The following is a 19782-nucleotide window of genomic DNA, read 5'->3' as shown; positions in this document are numbered from 1 at the left end:
GTAACAATGAAAAACACATTGACAGACAGATATTATAATGAAGGCACGAAAAAATAGAAGAGAAAAGAAAAAGAAAATAAAACAAAGAGAATACTGCACAACATGAAGAAAATTAACAGAATATCCAATGAAATGGTTGAAATATAAGAAGGGTTATTAAAATACCAATAGGTTGAATATATATTGTGTACACTCCTGTTTCAAGAATAAAGTCATTATCATTAATAGGCCTTAGAGTTGCATTCTTATAATGATAACAGTATGAAAATATATTTGTTGAATCTAAAGGACTTCAAAACAAGTTATATGATGAATCAACTAAATAATAATGAATTTCAGTTTGAAAAATCGTAATGATACATTAGCTGTCAAAAAAAAGCTAATCTCAAGAGATCAATTTGATTTTTAACCACAGTTTAAACTTCAAAGATTAATGTAAAACTGCAAATGTTCTTTGTAGACGGGGCGGGGCATATTAAAATGTACAAATAATTCAAAATGACTAAAAATTAACTGAAATTCTTCAAGTTATTGATCCTTCGTACATTTGAAATTAATTTTCAAAGAATCACGAAGCGTGTTTTATTGGTGAAATTTTAAAGACGATCATTGTTTTGAAATTTTGTTTTGAGTTTCATCACTCTTCTACTTGGCGCAGTGGAAGAGCGAAAAACCAGATTTAAGTTTTTATTAAAGAGATGTGTTTTATAATATGTTCAAAAAGAATAACAGCCCAATCAAAGATATTTGAAGTCTTTTAGAATGGGGTGGTTTTAGTATGATTTTGCTGTGTCATTTCGTTTTGGATCGATTGAAAGAAAACTAACCTGATGATGTCCATGGTGCTGACCCGATCCCGGGAAGATCTCTTTATCCGATAAGTTCTCATCGTGTTCCAGCACCGCTTGGTGTTGGTGGTGCTGTGGGCCTCTCTGCTGCTGGTTCATATTCTGGTTCATGTTCGGGTTCATATTCTGGTTCATGTTTTGATTCATGTTCTGGTTCATGTTCTGGTTCATGTTTTGGTTCATGTTCTGGTTCATGTTCTGGTTTTGCTGATGCGGATGACCTCTTGCACCCGGGGCGTTCCGGCGGGCGGCCACTCCACGTAAAACCGCCATTGGGATAGCTGTTGCGGCGCTGTCACTTGATTGGCTGTCGCGAGATTTGGTGCGAACCTAAAATAAAAAATAATACGTGGTCAAATATTACCATTTTATAAATATACATACAAGGAAATATAATTTATTTTGTACTGTGTTCTGGGGTAAATAGGGACAGGTTTTAAAGCTTATATCATAAATTGACCCATTTAAGAAACACAAATATTTTTTTAAAATATCTGTTTTTGAATCAATGATTTATGTTTACATATCTATTCACCAAATTGAGATTCAATCATTACGCATAGAGAAAAAAAAATGAGCACAGTCCCTATTTAATTTACAGTGGGGTAAATTGGGACAAAGAGTGGGGTGAACAGGGACAGTACATATATATTTTTAAATTCCATTGTTTTGCTGAAAACGCAAAACTTTTTTTCACTAATTACTTAACAAGACAACTTATTGAGGAATTTTATAGTTCTGAGAAAACAAGAAAACACGGAAGGCGAAAATGGCCTGAGAAATAAATAAAAAAGTAAAATAAAAACTATTTATCATTTAAAAGCGGTGATCATAATTTTCAATGAAAAGTAATGCCTGACAGTTAAATCAGTACAAAATAATTTCAAATTAGATTTCTTTTGCTTACAAACAAAACATGAGCCCTATACAAAAATATTATTATTTGTAATAATGTACAATTATTTTTTAAATATACGATATTTAATAGAGTTACCGCGGAAGTTATGATATGTAAAATAAAAAAAAATATTTTATGCATTTTATTGCAATAACTTCGGCATTAAAAACTCAATTTCATTTTGTATCAGTTTGTTAATAGTATTTTCAGATCGGAAAATCTAACGTATTTTGAAAATAAAAGATAAATAAAGTATTATTGTTATCAAAAACATTTTTCACTTTGTGGTATGACATTTAACAAGAATTTAATACATTAAAACATGACTAGTTTTGGGTAATCAGTATTACCCATCCTCAGGTGTAAATATAAACTAAACTAAAATACATACACAGATTAATACTTAGGTACTGATAGGGTCGGGCGGAAGGGGGAATTAGTACATTTTTTTTTTTTTACATTTTTTTTTGCACCATAACAGGCCAGGAGGCCTAATTACAGTGGTGAATAACATCACAGAGCACCCAGGCTTGAAAAAAATCACATTTTTAATTTTTGTGTTCTCACCGGGAATCGAACCCGGAACCTTCCGTGCGTGAGTCTAGCGTCTTGACCACTACACCACGGAGGCCGCCTACCGGAGTACCTAAGTATTAATCTGTGTATGTATTTTAGTTTAGTTTATATTTACACCTGAGGAAGGGTAATACTGATTACCTGAAACTAGTCGTGTTTTAATGTATTAAACTCTAGTGTGGTAAATTTACAAAGTGTTTTATTTTAAATAAATTCAAAATGTTTTCTACACAGTAAATACTGAAACAATAAATAATATAACCATAAGTTAGTTTAATTCCTGACGATGGGGTAGTAACCTCAAAACCGGTCGAAGTATAACTCTAAATTAAAGTGGTTTATACAAATTTATAAACACATAAGTGATAAATAAAGTCATTAACTAAATCCGAAATGGAGTAATATTCATTTAAGTTTTTTCCATGTGATCGTTCCTACTTACCCCAAATTACTGTAAGCCCCTGGTTACCGGCGTAGAGCCTTGATTATGAACATAATTAGGTACATGAAATGTTGTAAAAGAATACAAGTATGTGGAGAAATAAATAAATATCTGATCTTGGCTTAAATCAAAGTTTGCACCGAACTACGCCAAGGAATCTGTCGGTAAACCGGAATTATTTCTTTCACAAAATGCCAGCACGAATTCACGAAGTGAGCATACAACAGCCAAGCAATATTTCTCCCGATACGTTTCCTCGCTAATCGAGAGCGCAGTTCTAATAAATCTCTTCAAGAAGGAAACAAAAGAAGTACGCCTCTAATGTACAGACGAAAATGGCGATAAAGTCGTGCGCTAATAAAAATGTCCGCCGCGCCGCGCCGGCGGGAACTTTTAATAAGCCGATGCAAGCAAAAATACGCGACATTCTACACACATGCTTTCCGCGGGTATAAAAATTGTATGATTTAATTGAAGAAAACGAGTTACACTTAAAATGTAAAATAATCTCTCCTTTAAACGATGGCTTATTTTTTTTTCTGCGCGTTTTTTAACTGAACTGTCATATTAATTTACTTTACTCTCTTGTGCATATTTTTTACTTTTTCTCTTTAGAATATTTTTTACTTTACTCTCTTTTACATATTTATTACTTACTGTCTTGTGCATTTTTTACACAAATTTTCATTTCATTTCTCCCTGTGCATAGGGCACTGTACTACTACTCCAATTGAAGCGTATTTCTATTACTTTTGTTGCATGGAAAGTTAGGTGATTAGTCTTCGCTTCAGTTGCTAGTCGAGGAGCAATAAAACATGAGTCTTAAATACTTTTAACGTCGATATTTCACGTTCACCCTGCCAGGAGTCGAACTTAGGACCTAAACATGGTAGGCGAATGCGCCAACAACTAGTAACGAGGTAGACTAATTGAACGTAGTTATGCGAAAGCAGCCAGCCGTAGAAAATTGATACTGAGATAAGAGCGCCTTACTGTGAAAAGAGTGATTATTCAAGTCTACACAACAGATGGATTGTTTTTGACTTTAAGAAATGATAAACAACGAGTGCATTAGTTTTTTTAAATATTACGAACGAGAGTCTAATTATGTATTTGACCAGTTTAAATGATTTTTAAACTACCATAAGATTTTTCTAGTGCTGTGGGTGTTTTGTGCAAATTGAGAAATGCCATTTTTGTGATCGACACTATTTTCAGAAGGTGATTATTACAGTTTTTTGTATGAAAGCGGCCTGGTTGTTTTTAACAGAACATAGAATTGACCTAACTGCACCCGATAACAACAATATCTATCTTTTTCGAAATTATGGACCGGCTGCTTTCTGCATACCAACGTTCAATTAATCTTTACTCGATTTTCCTTTTCAGGATTTTTATCTGAGTGTAGCAGCCATCGAGTCGCAAACACTCGTCAAGGGTTATGGTTCTATTTCATATACAGAAGTGTATTCTTCGTCCGCCTGGACACAGGCAAACACTTTGCTGCATTAATTTAATAATTATAGGACTAATACTAAATAAATTAATTAGATACATTTGCAATAACTTTTATGCATAATTATTGTAATAAGTAGATCTCTCGATTTTATCGAAATGAGCTAGTTTATTAAAAAAAATATACTTTAAAAAAATAACTGTGTTTCGCACAATGTCTAATGTATTATACGTTATTTGTTAGCCGTAACAAATAAAACCTCAGACCGGTCATTATATATGGTGCCGAATGCTGGGTTATGACCAAAAGAGATGAAAATATGGTATTAGTATTCGAAAGAAAAATATTAAGGAAGGTATTTGGTGCTGTCAACCAAAACGGAGTGTGGAGGAGACGGTTTAAACATGAATAAAAGGCACTGTATGACGAACCCAACATTGCACAATTCATCAAAATAAGAAGATTACAATGGTTGGGCCATGTGCACAGAATGAATGATAACCGCATTATTATTATTATTATGGATAACTTATATAGCGCCATTTTCGTAATAAAATACCTCAAGGGCAACCGCACCCAAAAAAGATTCTTTATACCACTCCGGAAGGCAGACGAAGCAGAGGCAGACCAAAATTAAGATGGCTGGATTATGTGGAAAGTGACATTCGAGCGATTGGCCTGACGAACTGAAGAAGAGCCGCGGGGTGCAGGGACGAATGGAGACAAATTCTGGAGGAGGCCAGGGCCCACAACGGGCTATAGCGCCACTGATGATGAACAAATAAAACAAAAATATATTTGACTACTTTTTTTCAAATACTTTTTTTTGTTAATGTTTTTTTATATATTTCTCACTCTTTTTCTCATTTTTATTTTGCTCTATTCTGTGCTCGAGTACTAAAACATTGTAAAGGATTATTGAACCATTAATAAATAAATATATTGCCTTATACGTGGCTAGCATGAGCTTCTAAAGACCGAACTGCATCGTGCACGCGGATTCTTTAAATATTCAAGCAAACGAGAAACGAGGCTCCCATATTTCTGGTAGTTATACGGTATGTACCCACGTGCACGATTTGGGTATAAAAATTAATGAATGCATTTTGAAATACGCTTTTTTGCGAAAAGACGATTTAACGTGCACATTAATGTGAGATTTACTTTTAAAAAGATTTGTATTCGACTGTTATTCAAAGTTTTGATCTCGGACTAGGACTACACAGTCAACCAGTGTTTTCCAGTGCCTTATTTATGCCATGCCCCACCGTAGTCTTTTCAAAAGTAAGATGCCCCACCGGCATCTTTTTTTATTTAACAGCAGGTAAATTTTCAAATCATATTGTAATATGTTTGTAAACATATGAAACCCTAATGGAATTAAATTAAACCTATTAAAATACTTATATAATAACTGAAATAATAACAAAATACAAATTGAAAATGTAATTAAATAGAATAAAATAAAAATGAAAACAGAAATAAAACACAAGTAACAATTGAAATAGAGTACAAACACACATATCTTGATGCCTAATTCATAATTAAATTCAGCTACGCTTGATACAAAGAAATTTGATATCCGGATCTAACTTAGTTAATTTCAGTCTTAGGTCCCCTCTATGCCTCTATTAGTTGAATCTAATCGATTTCGTTTTTTTAATGAGTAAATCGCTTATGGCGCTAAAACCACATTCTACCAAATAAGATGAGGGAAAGGGTAATAATACTTTTCTGGCATGCAAAGTAATATTAGAATATTTTGTGTTAGTTTCTTCGCAAATCCATGCCATTATTCCTACATCCTACACAGTTTCTGTGTTCTTAGATAATTATTGAAATCGTAACGAGTTTCATTATATTTTAAGTACAATTTGGCGTATATTTCAATTTTGTACATCTCAGGCATTTTTTTGGATGACCGATGAGTATTCCCTTTTATATGTAGAATGCCGACGTGTCTCTGAAGCGTGGTGCTCCACCTCTGAGGCGTTTTGCCCCGCCCCACCTTGGGAAATACTGCAGTAAACCGTCATTATTGTTGTTTTTTTTTTTTTGGCTAATGGTGTATGGGGCACTGCATTGGTATACTTATCGCAGCGTATCTTGATCATTTTTGTTAAATGAAGGTAAAACGATCAGTCTTACGCTTTAGGTCCCAGCCCAGGGACTGTGAAATATTCCAATGTGAAAGCACCCTTTTAAATAAATATCACATATCAGCCATGTCAGGAATCGAACCCGAGACCTCTTGCATGGTAGGCAAACGCGCGGACCATTACACTACGATGTATATTTAACTATTTTATACACACATACGCACTGTGTTGTAATGGATTTCAAAAATATTTATTAAAGACGCCAAACAGATCATTAACGCCACAAAAGGCTAAATAATTACTCTCCTGTAATATTACGATTTCTTTTTCAATTTAATTCAATTCAATTCATTTATTTTAATATAACATGTACATTACAAACATATATTTAATACGTACATATTATAAAAAAGAAAAAAATGCACGAAATAGTAGGAGAATCCTGCTCCGGAAAACCCCTTAGGATACATGGAACAGATCAATATCCAGAGCGATGTGGTTCAGCATAGCGGTAGCCCTTCCAACAGGCATGACCATAGGCCGGTTGATCCTGTGTATCGGAATATGAAACAATCTATGCTGACGCTGTCTTAGGTAATTATCAGGAACATACAAACCAATGCTCATCATAATCTCAGAATTATCGATCATACCGCGTAACAATCAAGACTTTGGCCCTTGTAGATCCGAGCTACAGAACAGAACTTACAGAACTTTTGTAATATATAAATCTTTATAAAAAAAAGGTGAAACACTATTGTATTTTACTGTTCCAGAATCGTAAGACTGATAATACCTTCATGTAACAGATGATCAAAATAATCTGCATTATTGTACAAATGCAGTGCCCTATGCACCAATGGACACGAAAAGGGATATAATCAAGATGAATATTTAAATGATACAATATATTTTTTTCTTATATTCATCTGCTCCCCGAAATTTGTTCTAAAACACATATTATAATTATAACTCTATGATGGCAAACAAAATTTATGAAATCTCTGCCAAATCAACTCATTAATAAAAAATACACTATTTAATAAATTTTTGACGAACAAAATATTGTGGCGAACAAATTTTGGCGAACATTGTATTTCTAGACACTTATAAGTATAAATAAAAATGACTATACAAAAAAAATAAAAAAGTGTACCAAGTATTTTTAATGAATTATTTATATATTTATTAATCATTATATAAAAAAATCGTAGTAAGTGTTTATATTTATTTGATTATCGGTAATTTAGGGCTTTCAGATGTTTACAATAAAGAGCAAAGCAAAGAGTAATTTTAAATACTTTAGTGTTAATATTTAAATTAAAAAATTAATTATTGTCCGAATACATGTTTTGTGATGTTCAGCGTAATGACGAAATTTATCTTTATCCTACGAGGGGAGATGAGGGTTTCAGACTCCCCAAAACAAGAATCCAGGCAACTCAAAACAATCTGTATCATAAAGGATGACGTTTAATGAGTTACCAAAAGATATTAGGGATGCTGGGTCCGTACATCGTTTCGTGGGATGGCGATGACTTTTGTTAAAAACAAACATCCACATGGGTAGAGTGTCATCGGAAAGCGTCTGGATTGTATAACAATGTTTTTTTTTTTTTTAATTAATTTATATATATCTTTTGTTTATTAGTTAGGGTATAACTAGATGTTCAAATTTTATTTGTACAACTATCTAAAATAAACACAATACAATACAAAATAATTGCAATTCGTTTTGGATATTTTTGTCGTACGATCTTTGCAGTTTAGAGCGAGACATTTCAATTTCGTAGAAGTAATTATGGAGATTAATTTTTATCTTCATTAAGGCTGCATGTTGAAGAAGTTGTAACAGATGGGGCGAGTTGTATCGGACTGAGCGCGCCCTTCCCGTGCTGAAATTACTACGGCGGGGAAATTACACTCCTTTACCCCGGCAGCGGCAGTGGGGTGGAAGGTAGAAGTATCTCGGGGCAAAATATGTACGGAGAATTTCCACCCAGATTTGTTCCGTATAGAAACTTTGTATCAACTTTATCTTGTAGAAGAACTTGCTACCTTCTTTTCAGTGTTCCTATCTTTATGAATTTCTCAATACGCCGCATTGTATTGACGTAGTGCTTTCTAATGGAAGATCATATATACATACAAATCAGAGATAGGTTTTTTGTGATTGTCAAAATGATGTAGGTATATTGCAAAAAGGTGTTTGTAATTGTTTAAAATTTGTTAAATTGTTTTGGCTGCATTTATAAGCCCTCACTGTTTTATTTCGTAAGTTTCAAAATCGTAATGCATAATTTGTTATTTATTTAATTTAATTGTATTTTTATCTCTCTTTTTCTTCATTTAAAAAAATATTTTAAACCATTTTATCTGGTTTTGTTGAGTTTTTTTTATCTTCTGAATACTATTTTTTACTTTCAAAGCATCAAAAACAAAATAAATATAAACACATTACAACAGAGATAAAGAACATTTAAGAGAAGGTAATATAGAAGTCTAGGCATCTACAGGGCTTATGACCTGTCCTTGACTGGTTTAAGTGGTCACTTTACACACTGTGTACACCATTCCGCCCATATTTGCACATCTATATTCCATCAATTCTTTCATCTTTTGATGTTTGTGAAGTTAAAGAGCTGAAACCTTTATCTTTGCGGGTTAGATTCATCTAATTAAATTATTTCACCTATATACTGGCAACGCCTGAAAATTTTCAGGATAGTTTAAGTGATGGCTCAATATTATAATAAGGTGAATGTTGTAAGCTATTTACTTTAACCAGGAAATGGCAGGTCATAAATTTTGTAAATGCTTGGACGATTGTATTCCATTTTCGAAAAACATATTTGAATATTTATTAAAGAAAAAAAAGATGAATGATAATTGAATCCAAAAATTTGGAATAACAGTGACCGATTGTGGATTTGTCAGCCTCGTGGTTTAGTCGTCCGCGTGTTTGCCTACCAAGCAAGAGGTCTCAGGTTCGATTCCCGACATGGTTTACATGAAATGTAAAAAGGTGTTTTTATTAAAACGTATTTTGTTTTATACAGCGTTTAGCAAAGCTAAGAGGAAATTCTGAGATGAAAGGTGCCGTTATTTTACAAGTTGCGGCTCTTGCTCGGTTAAATCTCGGTTATTTCTATCATTGGTTATTTATTTATTTCATAAACATAAACGGCCAATTTGCCTTTTACTAACATTTGTAATATTAACATATTTGGCTTAATAAACATATTTTTTTAAAAACATGAATTTTAAAAACAAGATTAATAAAAAAAAAATTATACCAAAAATTATACAGCATATTCAGTAGAAAGTTTAAATAATAAAACATTCTACAGTAAAACAACAAGAAAGTCAAAAGTACTGTTTCACACAGCTAGGCAAAGTGAACAAAAAACTGGATACATATATATTATGAAATGCATGAATAAATAAATATAATTACCATTCACCATCTTTGAAAAAGTTCAAAAGGTTTGTTCTATAGGAACAATATCCTACACTAAATATATCAGATACGTGGGAATAACTATTGCCGAGTTCATGAAGTCTATTTAATACGGCATTACAAGTATACACTGTCCGTGAATTGTTGCTACAAAATGGTGGCATCCGTCTAGTCATTCTTCCAGGCACCCTGAAGTTGATGAGAGATGGGCAATCCCATATTGAATTTACAATTTTGAATAAATTTAAAAGATCTATAACTTTTCTTCTATCGTTAAGTTTTAACAAATTTAATGTTTTTAGTAAAAAATCGTTATGGAAAAATTCATGACTGATTCTAAGTTTAAAATTTATGTACCGTAAGAATTTTTTTTGGACTCTTTCAAGAGAATTTTGGTGACAGTTGTAGTAAGGAGTCCATATTGTAGAGTTATACTCTAACTGGTTATTACAAATTTGTGGATTTAAGTATCCCTAGTTTTTTTTATTATTAATAAATTTAAATGAACTTCCACTAAGTTATCTGTAAACATTATTAAATCATATGAATTAAAATTTTACAGCGCTTGCACTAGTATAACCACAAAATGCAACCGTTATATTTTTTGATATATGAATGAAAGCATAAAAAATGTTAAACCGGAGCAAATACCCGGTAAAATGAGTTAAGTAGCTCATATTCGGTCGTTTTGGGGATTCAAAAAGTTTCTGTAATACCAACTGGTTATAAATTTTCATTCGTCTAGATACGGGGAAAATGTTATTTGGCACATTTCCAAATAACATATATTTTGCGCCGCGGGTTCGCAATCGGCGGTGCGCGCACCAACCGAGGGTTGTAATAATCCAATTATCATAATTAATTATCGTTTTATCACAATCACACTTACTTCGCGAAAGCAGATGCAAATGGTCGCAATCAAACTGTCACAATCAGGAGTTCATTCAAGATGAAATCTAGTCTAGGAAAGACTGCCAAAATAACCAAATAATATCTTGATAACTGATCATCATCAGCATGTCCCTATTCGCACCCTATGGTGCAAAGAGCACTGCATTGGTACATCAAATGCAGTGTACACCCCTTTGTTGGTGAGACGACCGGAGTTTGACGCAGTTTGACGTTTGCAAAAAGAATGCCATATTTGAAAAAAGATTTATTTTATGTTTTGGAATTCAACTATAAAAAGTACCTACCTACTTAAATTCAATATTTTTTGAATATTGTAAATTTTTAGCTTTGGAATTTAATCACAAACAAGTACTTTTAAAACTAAAGTTGATTTTTACTTTAGTTTTATTCGAAGAATTCGGTTTAACTATCGTTCCACTATCAATGCGTTGTTTCACCCGCGTTTTTACTTGAATGAAATATAACCACTGTTTTTTTTATTCCAAATCTCAAAAATGTAATATTATGTTTTATTCATTTTTACATATATATACTGTGGAATGTGACTGTGCAAACGTCAAAAAGGCGAACAAATTAAACCACGTGACAACATGTCAACAGAATCTTAAAATAATAATAAAGTTTAACAATTTCATATAGTAAAAACTGAAAAACAATAACAATATTCTAATATCTTATTTGAAAACAAGAATGATAAGAAAAATTTAAAGACAACAAAACATACTGTAATCCAACAAGCTCTGAAATATTATAATGTAGGCATAATATAATCATAGAATTAAGAATAGTCCAGAAGGAGCTCAAAATCGTATTTTAATACATCGGATTGTGTCCAAAAAACCCCCCACTTTGCCCCACTTTCACCGCACGCATGCGCAAAGTCACCGCGTAATGTCAGATTGCGAAAAATATGGTAAAAAAACATTTGTGTTAGTAAATGTTAGATAATAAAAAAATTTAAAAAATTATTTTTAATTTCTCTAAAATTTTATTGTACTCGCGAAACATTGATTGTTACAGCAGAGTTGATAAGAAAAGTGTGATTTAATAAGAGTTATTTATTTAATGAATTTTGAACTTAAAAAATATAACAAATTTAAAACAAACAAAAATAAATTTGACTGCCACGAAATTGAACGGCCTAGGTTTGGTGGAAAAATACTGTCAAATCGTTTTCAAAATGTTTTCGTTTTTATGACGATTAAGTAAAGTCATCGTCGAACAAACTATCCGATTTAGATTGCTTAAGCATTGATAAGCATAGTCCATTCCGTATTCGGAAAGAAAACAATTGTAAGAGACGTGAGTAAATAAAGATAACCGGTAAACGTCAAAAAATGACACCATCTTCATTATTCTACTATTAACGTTTTACTCAACATTGGCGGGTTGAATTTTTAACTTACAAACAAAAAAAATATGTGAAAGGTACTCGCACCACAAACTTTAGGAAAAAAATCGCGCCTCCAGTGTAAAACCGTAGTATGTGCAAATCTTTAGCCTTGCGGTGTAATGGTCAGCGCATTTGTCTACCATGCAAGAGGTCTTGGGTTCGATTCCCAACATGGTTGATATGAAATATTATTAAAGGGGTGTTTTTACACTTGAATATTTCGTAGTCCTTGTGCAGTAAGGATACTTACAGCACAACTTAGAAAGAGTCAACAATTTCATTTATCTAGGTTCTCTCATTAGCGATAGCGGTGGGTGTGAAGGTGAAATACGGCGACGTGTTGGTATTGCCAAAAGTGCTATGAGTCGGCTGGTGAAGATCTGGAAGAATCGCAGTATAACCATTAACACCAAAAAGAGACTGGTGAAGGCCTTGGATTTCCCAGTGTTCATGTATGGTGTGGAATGTTGGACACTGAGGGAATCTGAAAAGAAAAAATCGAAGCTTTCGAGATGTGGTGTTGGCGGCGAGTGCTGCGGATTCCGTGGACGGCCAGACGTACGAATGCATCTATTCTCCAGGAACTGGACATAGGAGAAAGACTGGTATCCATGTGCGAGAAAAGAATCCTGCAGTTCTTTGGGCATATTTCCAGGGGAGATTTTGATAGCTTGGAGAAAACTATTCTCCTGGGAAGTGTCGAAGGGACAAGGTCGCGTGGACATCAACCGACAAGATGGAGCGGTACAGTTAATGAGTTGTCAGAATCATCACTGACGAATGCCTATAGAAGAGCACAAGACCGTTCCAGATGGAGGGAGACTGTCCACAGACGAGCCATGCCTGGAGTCAGGCGTAATCACCATCCTCAGACATGAGGCACGGATCGAAGAGATTTCGTAGTCCTTAGAGTGGAACCTGAAGCGTAAGACTGATCACCTTACCTACATGTAACAAAAACCAATGCAGTGTCCTATGCACCATCGGGTGCGGAAAGGGAATGATTATGATGATGATGTGCAAATGCTGTAGTTTGGAGATATGGGAGTTTGAAAGATTGACTTTGCTTGAAAAACTAAGTGTTTTAAATGTTTTTTTAAATTTTTTTTTATGCGTAAGTGTCTTAATTTAAATTTGCTTCGCTTTCAAAATGATTGTTTTGCTTTTGAACCTCAAAAATCGTAAATTTTCACAATATTACATTAAAAGTTTTTCTCATAAAGTGTGACTGAGACACATTTAAGATATATTTTTATAGTGTTGTATTGTTAGCCTGTATTTTTTTAAATGTGTTTTGTTTTTTATGAGAAAATAAAAGTTAGATCTTTGAAAATCCGGATTGTGGCTCTCATTGACCTCATGTATGCTCACCCCAGTTATAGTACCCTTTGTATATTTATGTGATTCATTTTTTGCAACGGAAAAAAACATTTTATTTCCCTGTATGCGTACGTAGGCAAATTAACTTTTATCGCCGTAGTGCACTTCGCAGAAACACTAGAGAATGTGTAGAATTCTAAAGATGCTGGCTCTACCTACTCTTATAACCGTAATTACCCCCCTTGCACAACACGTACCCGCCCCGCCCATACAGCGAGGGTTAGAAACGTAAATTGTTTACATTTTCTTCTACTGTTTCCAGACACGGTTACACAAAAATAATATATGAATTAATTAATTTCATTCACGTTAATTAATTTCTTTAAACGTGATTCCTTAAAAATGTATGTATAAATACCATATCGTACTTCTAACACACCCGATGGTGCATTGGGCACTATATTGAAACATCAAGAGCATCGTACCTCGATCTAGTGCATCATACCTTACTGGTTACGCGTGAATGTTTACTGTCATTTTTATGTTTTGGTTGTCACCTTTTTCTGGAAAAGTAGGAACTTGAGCAGCCTGGCAGTACCTACCTCATTTCAACAGTATAAAAATTCCACATTCAAATATAAAAACTGACAGCCGTATTTTTCCTGAAAATCAAATAAATATGGCTGCAGAGATAATGTAGAACTATAATGACTATTACTAGTTTATGGCTGCGATCCACATGATAAACTAACAAAAAATAATATTCCTAGCGCTATTTATACATAGTTACCGCTAAAGTGTCAATAGCATTATTATCATCACCGCATCCAATATCCAATCCTGATACCTAAAGCTGAACAGAGAAATAACTAAACATCCGCATCATTCCCGCCTATAATATCTGGTGGAGCGAGGAGGAACACTTCAACACGGGTAAGTCGATTTCCAGAGTATATTGAGTGGTAGTAAACGTCCTTAATAACGTGCGTGTTGGCTGACCTTGTTGGACCATCTTGGATAAGTTCATGCGTTCTCTAAGCTATCGAGGAAATAACTTTCGTTCTTGTGTACGAAAATGAGTATATTTGCATGAACATTTAAAGTATCTTCGTCGGTAACCTATATTTTATTAAACATGTTAATAAGAAAAAAAATTATGCATATTCTGCTTTTCATACAGAAAACTTAATTTTACGTTGTAGATAAAATTGAAAATAAATGTTAACTCCCCATTGTAATTGGGGCCCTAGGCCTTTGTCGCTAAAGTAAAAGTGAATTTTCTGTGTTGAAAAATGAAATATTCATATAATAATTTATTACAATTATTAACATATTCAATTGGAGGTTACTGACAAAGATACACTGTACATATCGTTGTACAATTTTTTTCTTTATTTTATAGACAGTCGAATGCAACTCTTTTTAGCATCCCATTGTTATTGGGGCCCAGATGTTTTAGAATCCCATCGAAATTACAATATTAATGTTTATATCATAAATAACGATGTCCTGCCGGAATGAAGAATCACAATCATCATTAGGATCACCTAATGAGAAAATTATTAGAAGTTCTTCAACGGCAATTTCCTTGCCGTTGAAGAACTTCTAATAATTTTCAACGTTTGACAACTGTTGTGTCATTGTTTCCTAATGATTCTGCAAGTTCATTTTGCATCTGACATGAGTCTTCGTCGAGTAATGCTTCCAACTTTTCGTCTTCTAACTTTTTCGGTGTGCCAGAGCATTCTTTAACATTAAAATCATTCTTTCTTAAGCGTCGAAACCAATCTCTGCATATTGTTTCCGACAGAACATAATTGCTGTAAGTCTTCACAACAATTCTTTAAGCTTCAGCTGCAGATTAAAAAATAAAAAAAAGGAATGAATTAAAATTCTCCACAAATACTCGTTTTTTGGCACAAAATTCGACATGTTTAATACTATAAAAAATATTTTTTTACACTTCAGCGGAATAACATATTATATTGGTATTTTTAGTCTGTGGAGCTTCACGGTAAAGCTAGCTGTATTTTTTTATTATTTTTTATTTATTTTCTTTTATTCAGGAAACATACTGTACGGTTACATAGTTTTATATTTAACACAGTTAGACTTAACTCTAATGAACCAGTGAAGTTTCCATATTATATTATAATTATATCTAAGGTTATCAATTAACTATTTTTCAAAACAATAATAATAAGTACAAAAAAGAGAAGGAAAAAGCATAAATAGAAGTTGTTTAAAAATTAAAATCCAAGTAAAAAAAGTATTTTAAAGTTTGTAGTTAGTATTTTAAAATGAAAATAATATTGAAAATGAAGAAAAAATTATATTGATACTGATACTGCTCTTCTGTTGGGAAACAGCGAGTCCTTATTATATGAATGCTGTTCATATCCAGCTATATCGCTGGAAAGGGAGCCATGTGCCTGATCATTACACTAAATGCAAGACTGTCCAACAGAGGGCGTCAAAATGTAACAAAACAAGAATACAAGAGAGGTCACTCATTTTTCCACACCGACAACCTCCCGACGAATGCGTGCGGCTGTATCTCTAAGGTTCTCGATTATAAAGTACATTATTCTTACAATTATAAACTCAGTGAAAGAATAACCTCATGAAAGTTTTCTTCATCGCGTATAATTTAATAACATAATTCTAACTAACTAACTAACTAACTAACCATCACGCCATTTCCCCAGAGGGGTAGGCAGAGAGGATAGAACGCCACACCACTCTGTCCTGGCACACTTCCTTTGCTTCCTTCACATTCATACATCTTCTCATGCACGCACGTCGATTATTCCGACTTTTCACATGACCACTTTCAAGAATTTGTTGTACTTGATCATGCCATGTCTTTCTCGGCCTTCCTCGACTTCTACAACCAGACACATTCGCATCATAAATCTTTTTAGCCGTTCTTTCATCATTCATTCGCTCCACATGACCGAACCATCGCAAAAGACCTTTCTTAATTTTGTCGATAATGCTTAACTCAGCCTTGCATTCTGCTCTAATTTCGACATTAGGGCACCTATCATACATTGTTTTTCCGCACATTCGCCTGAGGGATCGCATTTCAACAGCATTCAGTCTACTTTCGTCCCTTTTTTTCCAACTCCATGCTTCGCTTCCATACATTAGGGTTGGTACCAGAACTCCATTATGAACTGCTAATTTAGCCTCTTGCGATTGACACTTATTTGCTACGACAGACTTTAAGGCACCATTAACTCTGTTACCGGCACTAACCCTCCTTTCAATATCCTTGTCCATATTTCCATCTCTAGTAAACATACTACCCAGATATACAAATTCTTCGACCTGTTTCAAACTATCTCCATTTACTACAATCTTACATTCAGTCATAGTTACATTTCTTTCAAAGACCATGACGTTCGACTTTTGCACATTCATTAGCAAATCACTCTCCTTGCACACTTCGTAAACCTTTGTAACCAAGGATATAATAGGACATAATTCTAAATTACTGTAAATTACTTCCGAGTCTAGGCGGGTATTTAGGGTCCACCGGGTAGCATATTTTTTCAATGACAATTTTGGTTATCATCATATTGATTTCATTTTTCGATTAATCATACTCCATAATGTTAAAAATGTATCAAGATAATTAAATTTTTTGTCGATTTTTTAAAATAATACTGTCTTTGCTTTTGAGTGGAGATAATTCCGCCTCAGTTGTGATACCTCGACGCGATGACCCACCATTTTTGAGGTCCTAGGTTCGATTCCGGTGAACGTAAAATATAGATTTTAAAGGTTACTTAAAATGCAACTTTTTTTCATTGTTCCCAGACTGGCTGGCTACTGAGGCGTAAGACTCACTTTACTATCTGAAAGAGATGGTCAAAATTAGAGATTAAACGGATATCCAATAAATATCCGGTATCCGGTCTATCCAGTTTAATTTTAATGTTCGGCCGGATACCTGATAGTAGCTCAATATCTGTCTGGATACCGGATGGTAGTTGATATCTAACAAATATCCATTAATTCCAAAAAAATCCAGGAAATCAATGGCTTTTAATGAATAATTGATATCGACCGTGTTGGGAAATAAAACGTAACCACTTTATATTATCTATGCAAGTAGCCCTAATTATTTTTAAAAAATGTACTTTTTATCAAAGTACAGAAGTTCACTCTAGAATAAAAATTTACAATTTTAAAAATTAAACACGCAAATAAAATGTGTTTATCAAAAATGATTTTTTATTTCAAAATATATTTGCAGGAAAAAAATCAAGCGCAAAGGCTGAAACTATAACTATTTTATTAATATTATAATAAACCATATTAATTTGCAACTCGTTGATCGGTAAATGGTCATTTAAAATATTCAAAAATATATTTTTTTAAATATTACCCTTTTTTAATTTTATGGACACCAAAACATTTATTTTTAAGTATGTGAAAAATGAGAGTACCGGGGTGTTTTCCTTGTATTTTGAACAATAAGCTTATGTAGATATCCGGCATCCAGATATCCGACTATCCGGCTTAGGGGGCTTGCCGGATATCCGGGATCTGGCTAAATCACTATCGGTTTCAATACTAGTCGAAATACGCTGAATTTGGTTTACCAATGCAGTGCCCTGTGTACCGGTATTCAATGATGATGTATTCAAACTCAATGATAATGGTAAAAATCTTTGACATTTACACGATACTCATCATTTCATTCTGTCATATTTTATTGTCATTTCATTCTACTTCCATTATCCATAAGGACAATTAGTAAGTTCACACAATATAAAATTGCTATATTAAGAAATGGATAGTGGAGGTGGGTTGCGCACGGATCGATGAGTGGATCAAGCCAAATAGGTAAAATGTATGCACTATTCGTGAATTTTTTTAATTGTTCAATATAATTGGTTATGTTTTTATGAATATTTTTGTTTTTATTGTTTAATATGTTAATAATACTTAGATTAATTGGATAAATTACGTTTTTTTTATTGTTATTATTATGTTAACTTTGTTAAATAGCTAATCTTAGTTAGGTATGTTTCACATTTTGTAAAATGTTTCCCTCGGCACGGGACACCCCAGTGAGGGAACATTATTCTGTATAAAAAAAGAATACAAACAATGTAAAAGTATAAATAAATAAATATATATATTTTATTATATGGTATTAATTATGATCTCATTATTCCGCCCCGCACTGCATTGCAGAAATGTGCATGGTAATAGAAAGCTCAGCCTAGTAATTAAGCCACTTGTGAGAAGAAGTGGAAAACTCTATCCGCGTTATTCATTATGATATAAATATAACGGTCTACTGAGCACATTGCGAGAAACTTTTGAAAATGAATTTTCAGTTTTCAGACTCGAGAGCTTTCAGCGGTTTGTGAGTATTGTACAAAATAAACCACGTTTACGCGTGTTTTTAACACGCCAATTAGAAAGGAGACAACTGAAGCTCTCAGTAGGGATGGGTTTTTTCAGTCTAATAAGAGGTTGTATAGAAATCCTTTTGAAGAGTATCAATTGTGTGTTCCTGATGGTTATCTCCGACAGCGTCAGCACATACTGTTTTACCTTCCGTATTTCAGATTCAACATGTCTCTGGTTATGCCGATTAGAAGAGCAATCAGGCAGATGAACATGATTACTGTGGAGATCGACATCTTTCACAACAGTGAAACTTTGTTTAAAATACATAACTCTTGCTATTGGAGAGTATTATGCCTTCATAATATCGAGCCATTGCTCAAAGGTTCTTAGTCTGTATTTTGTCCCAATTTAATTACTTGAATATTTTATTTGTAATGATATTTTGGTCCAATAAAACGAAATTTAAATTAAAAAAAAAACTCTTTCGAGAAAGGAAATGGAAGTTTAAGTACTTACAGGACTAACGACATGTCAGTGGCGGGTTTATATGGCCACTTTACACACTATTTTTTTTTTTTTTTTTTTTTTACATTTTTTTTTTGCACCACAACAGGCCAGGAGGCCTAATTACAGTGGTGAATTACATCACAGAGCACCCAGGCTTGAGAAAATCACATTTTAAGTTTTTGTGTTCTCACCGGGAATCGAACCCGGAACCTTCCGTGCGTGAAACAAGCGTCTTGACCACTACACCACGGAGGCACTATGTAATATTCACCATTGTGCCTATGTTTAAACATCCATATACCCATCCACCTGTTGACTTTTGTGAAGTAAAAGGGCAGAAACCTTTATTGATTTGGTTGAATATTTCACCATCTATAGTAAGTATTCCTTGTAAACCATATATTTATACTTGGGTAATTTTGAAAGCGTCATTTTGTAAAATTAATCTCAAGGGCGCTGTAGCTAAATAAATATCCCAGCACATATTGCAGCTACAGA

The 19782-nt window shown here is 33.5% G+C and overlaps 1 protein-coding gene across 1 annotated transcript in view; it reads right to left on the bottom strand.

Annotated features, from left to right (window-relative positions):
* Positions 1-1166, bottom strand: part of LOC148271960 (uncharacterized) — a 37558-nt gene extending 36392 nt beyond the window's left edge. The window contains exon 1 of the mRNA XM_088240700.1: positions 828-1166. Coding sequence (XP_088096826.1) covers positions 828-1121 — 294 coding nt within the window. The 5' untranslated portion in view covers positions 1122-1166. The remainder of the gene's footprint in view (positions 1-827) is intronic.
* Positions 1167-19782: the final 18616 nt, after the last annotated feature.

This window comes from Micrasema longulum, unplaced genomic scaffold (assembly GCF_059751315.1).
Source record: "Micrasema longulum isolate JH-2025_06_02 unplaced genomic scaffold, ASM5975131v1 h1tg002562l, whole genome shotgun sequence".
Lineage (NCBI taxonomy): Eukaryota > Metazoa > Arthropoda > Insecta > Trichoptera > Brachycentridae > Micrasema > Micrasema longulum.
The sequence above is the reverse complement of the archived record's forward strand: the minus strand, read 5'-3'. Positions and strand labels throughout refer to the sequence as shown.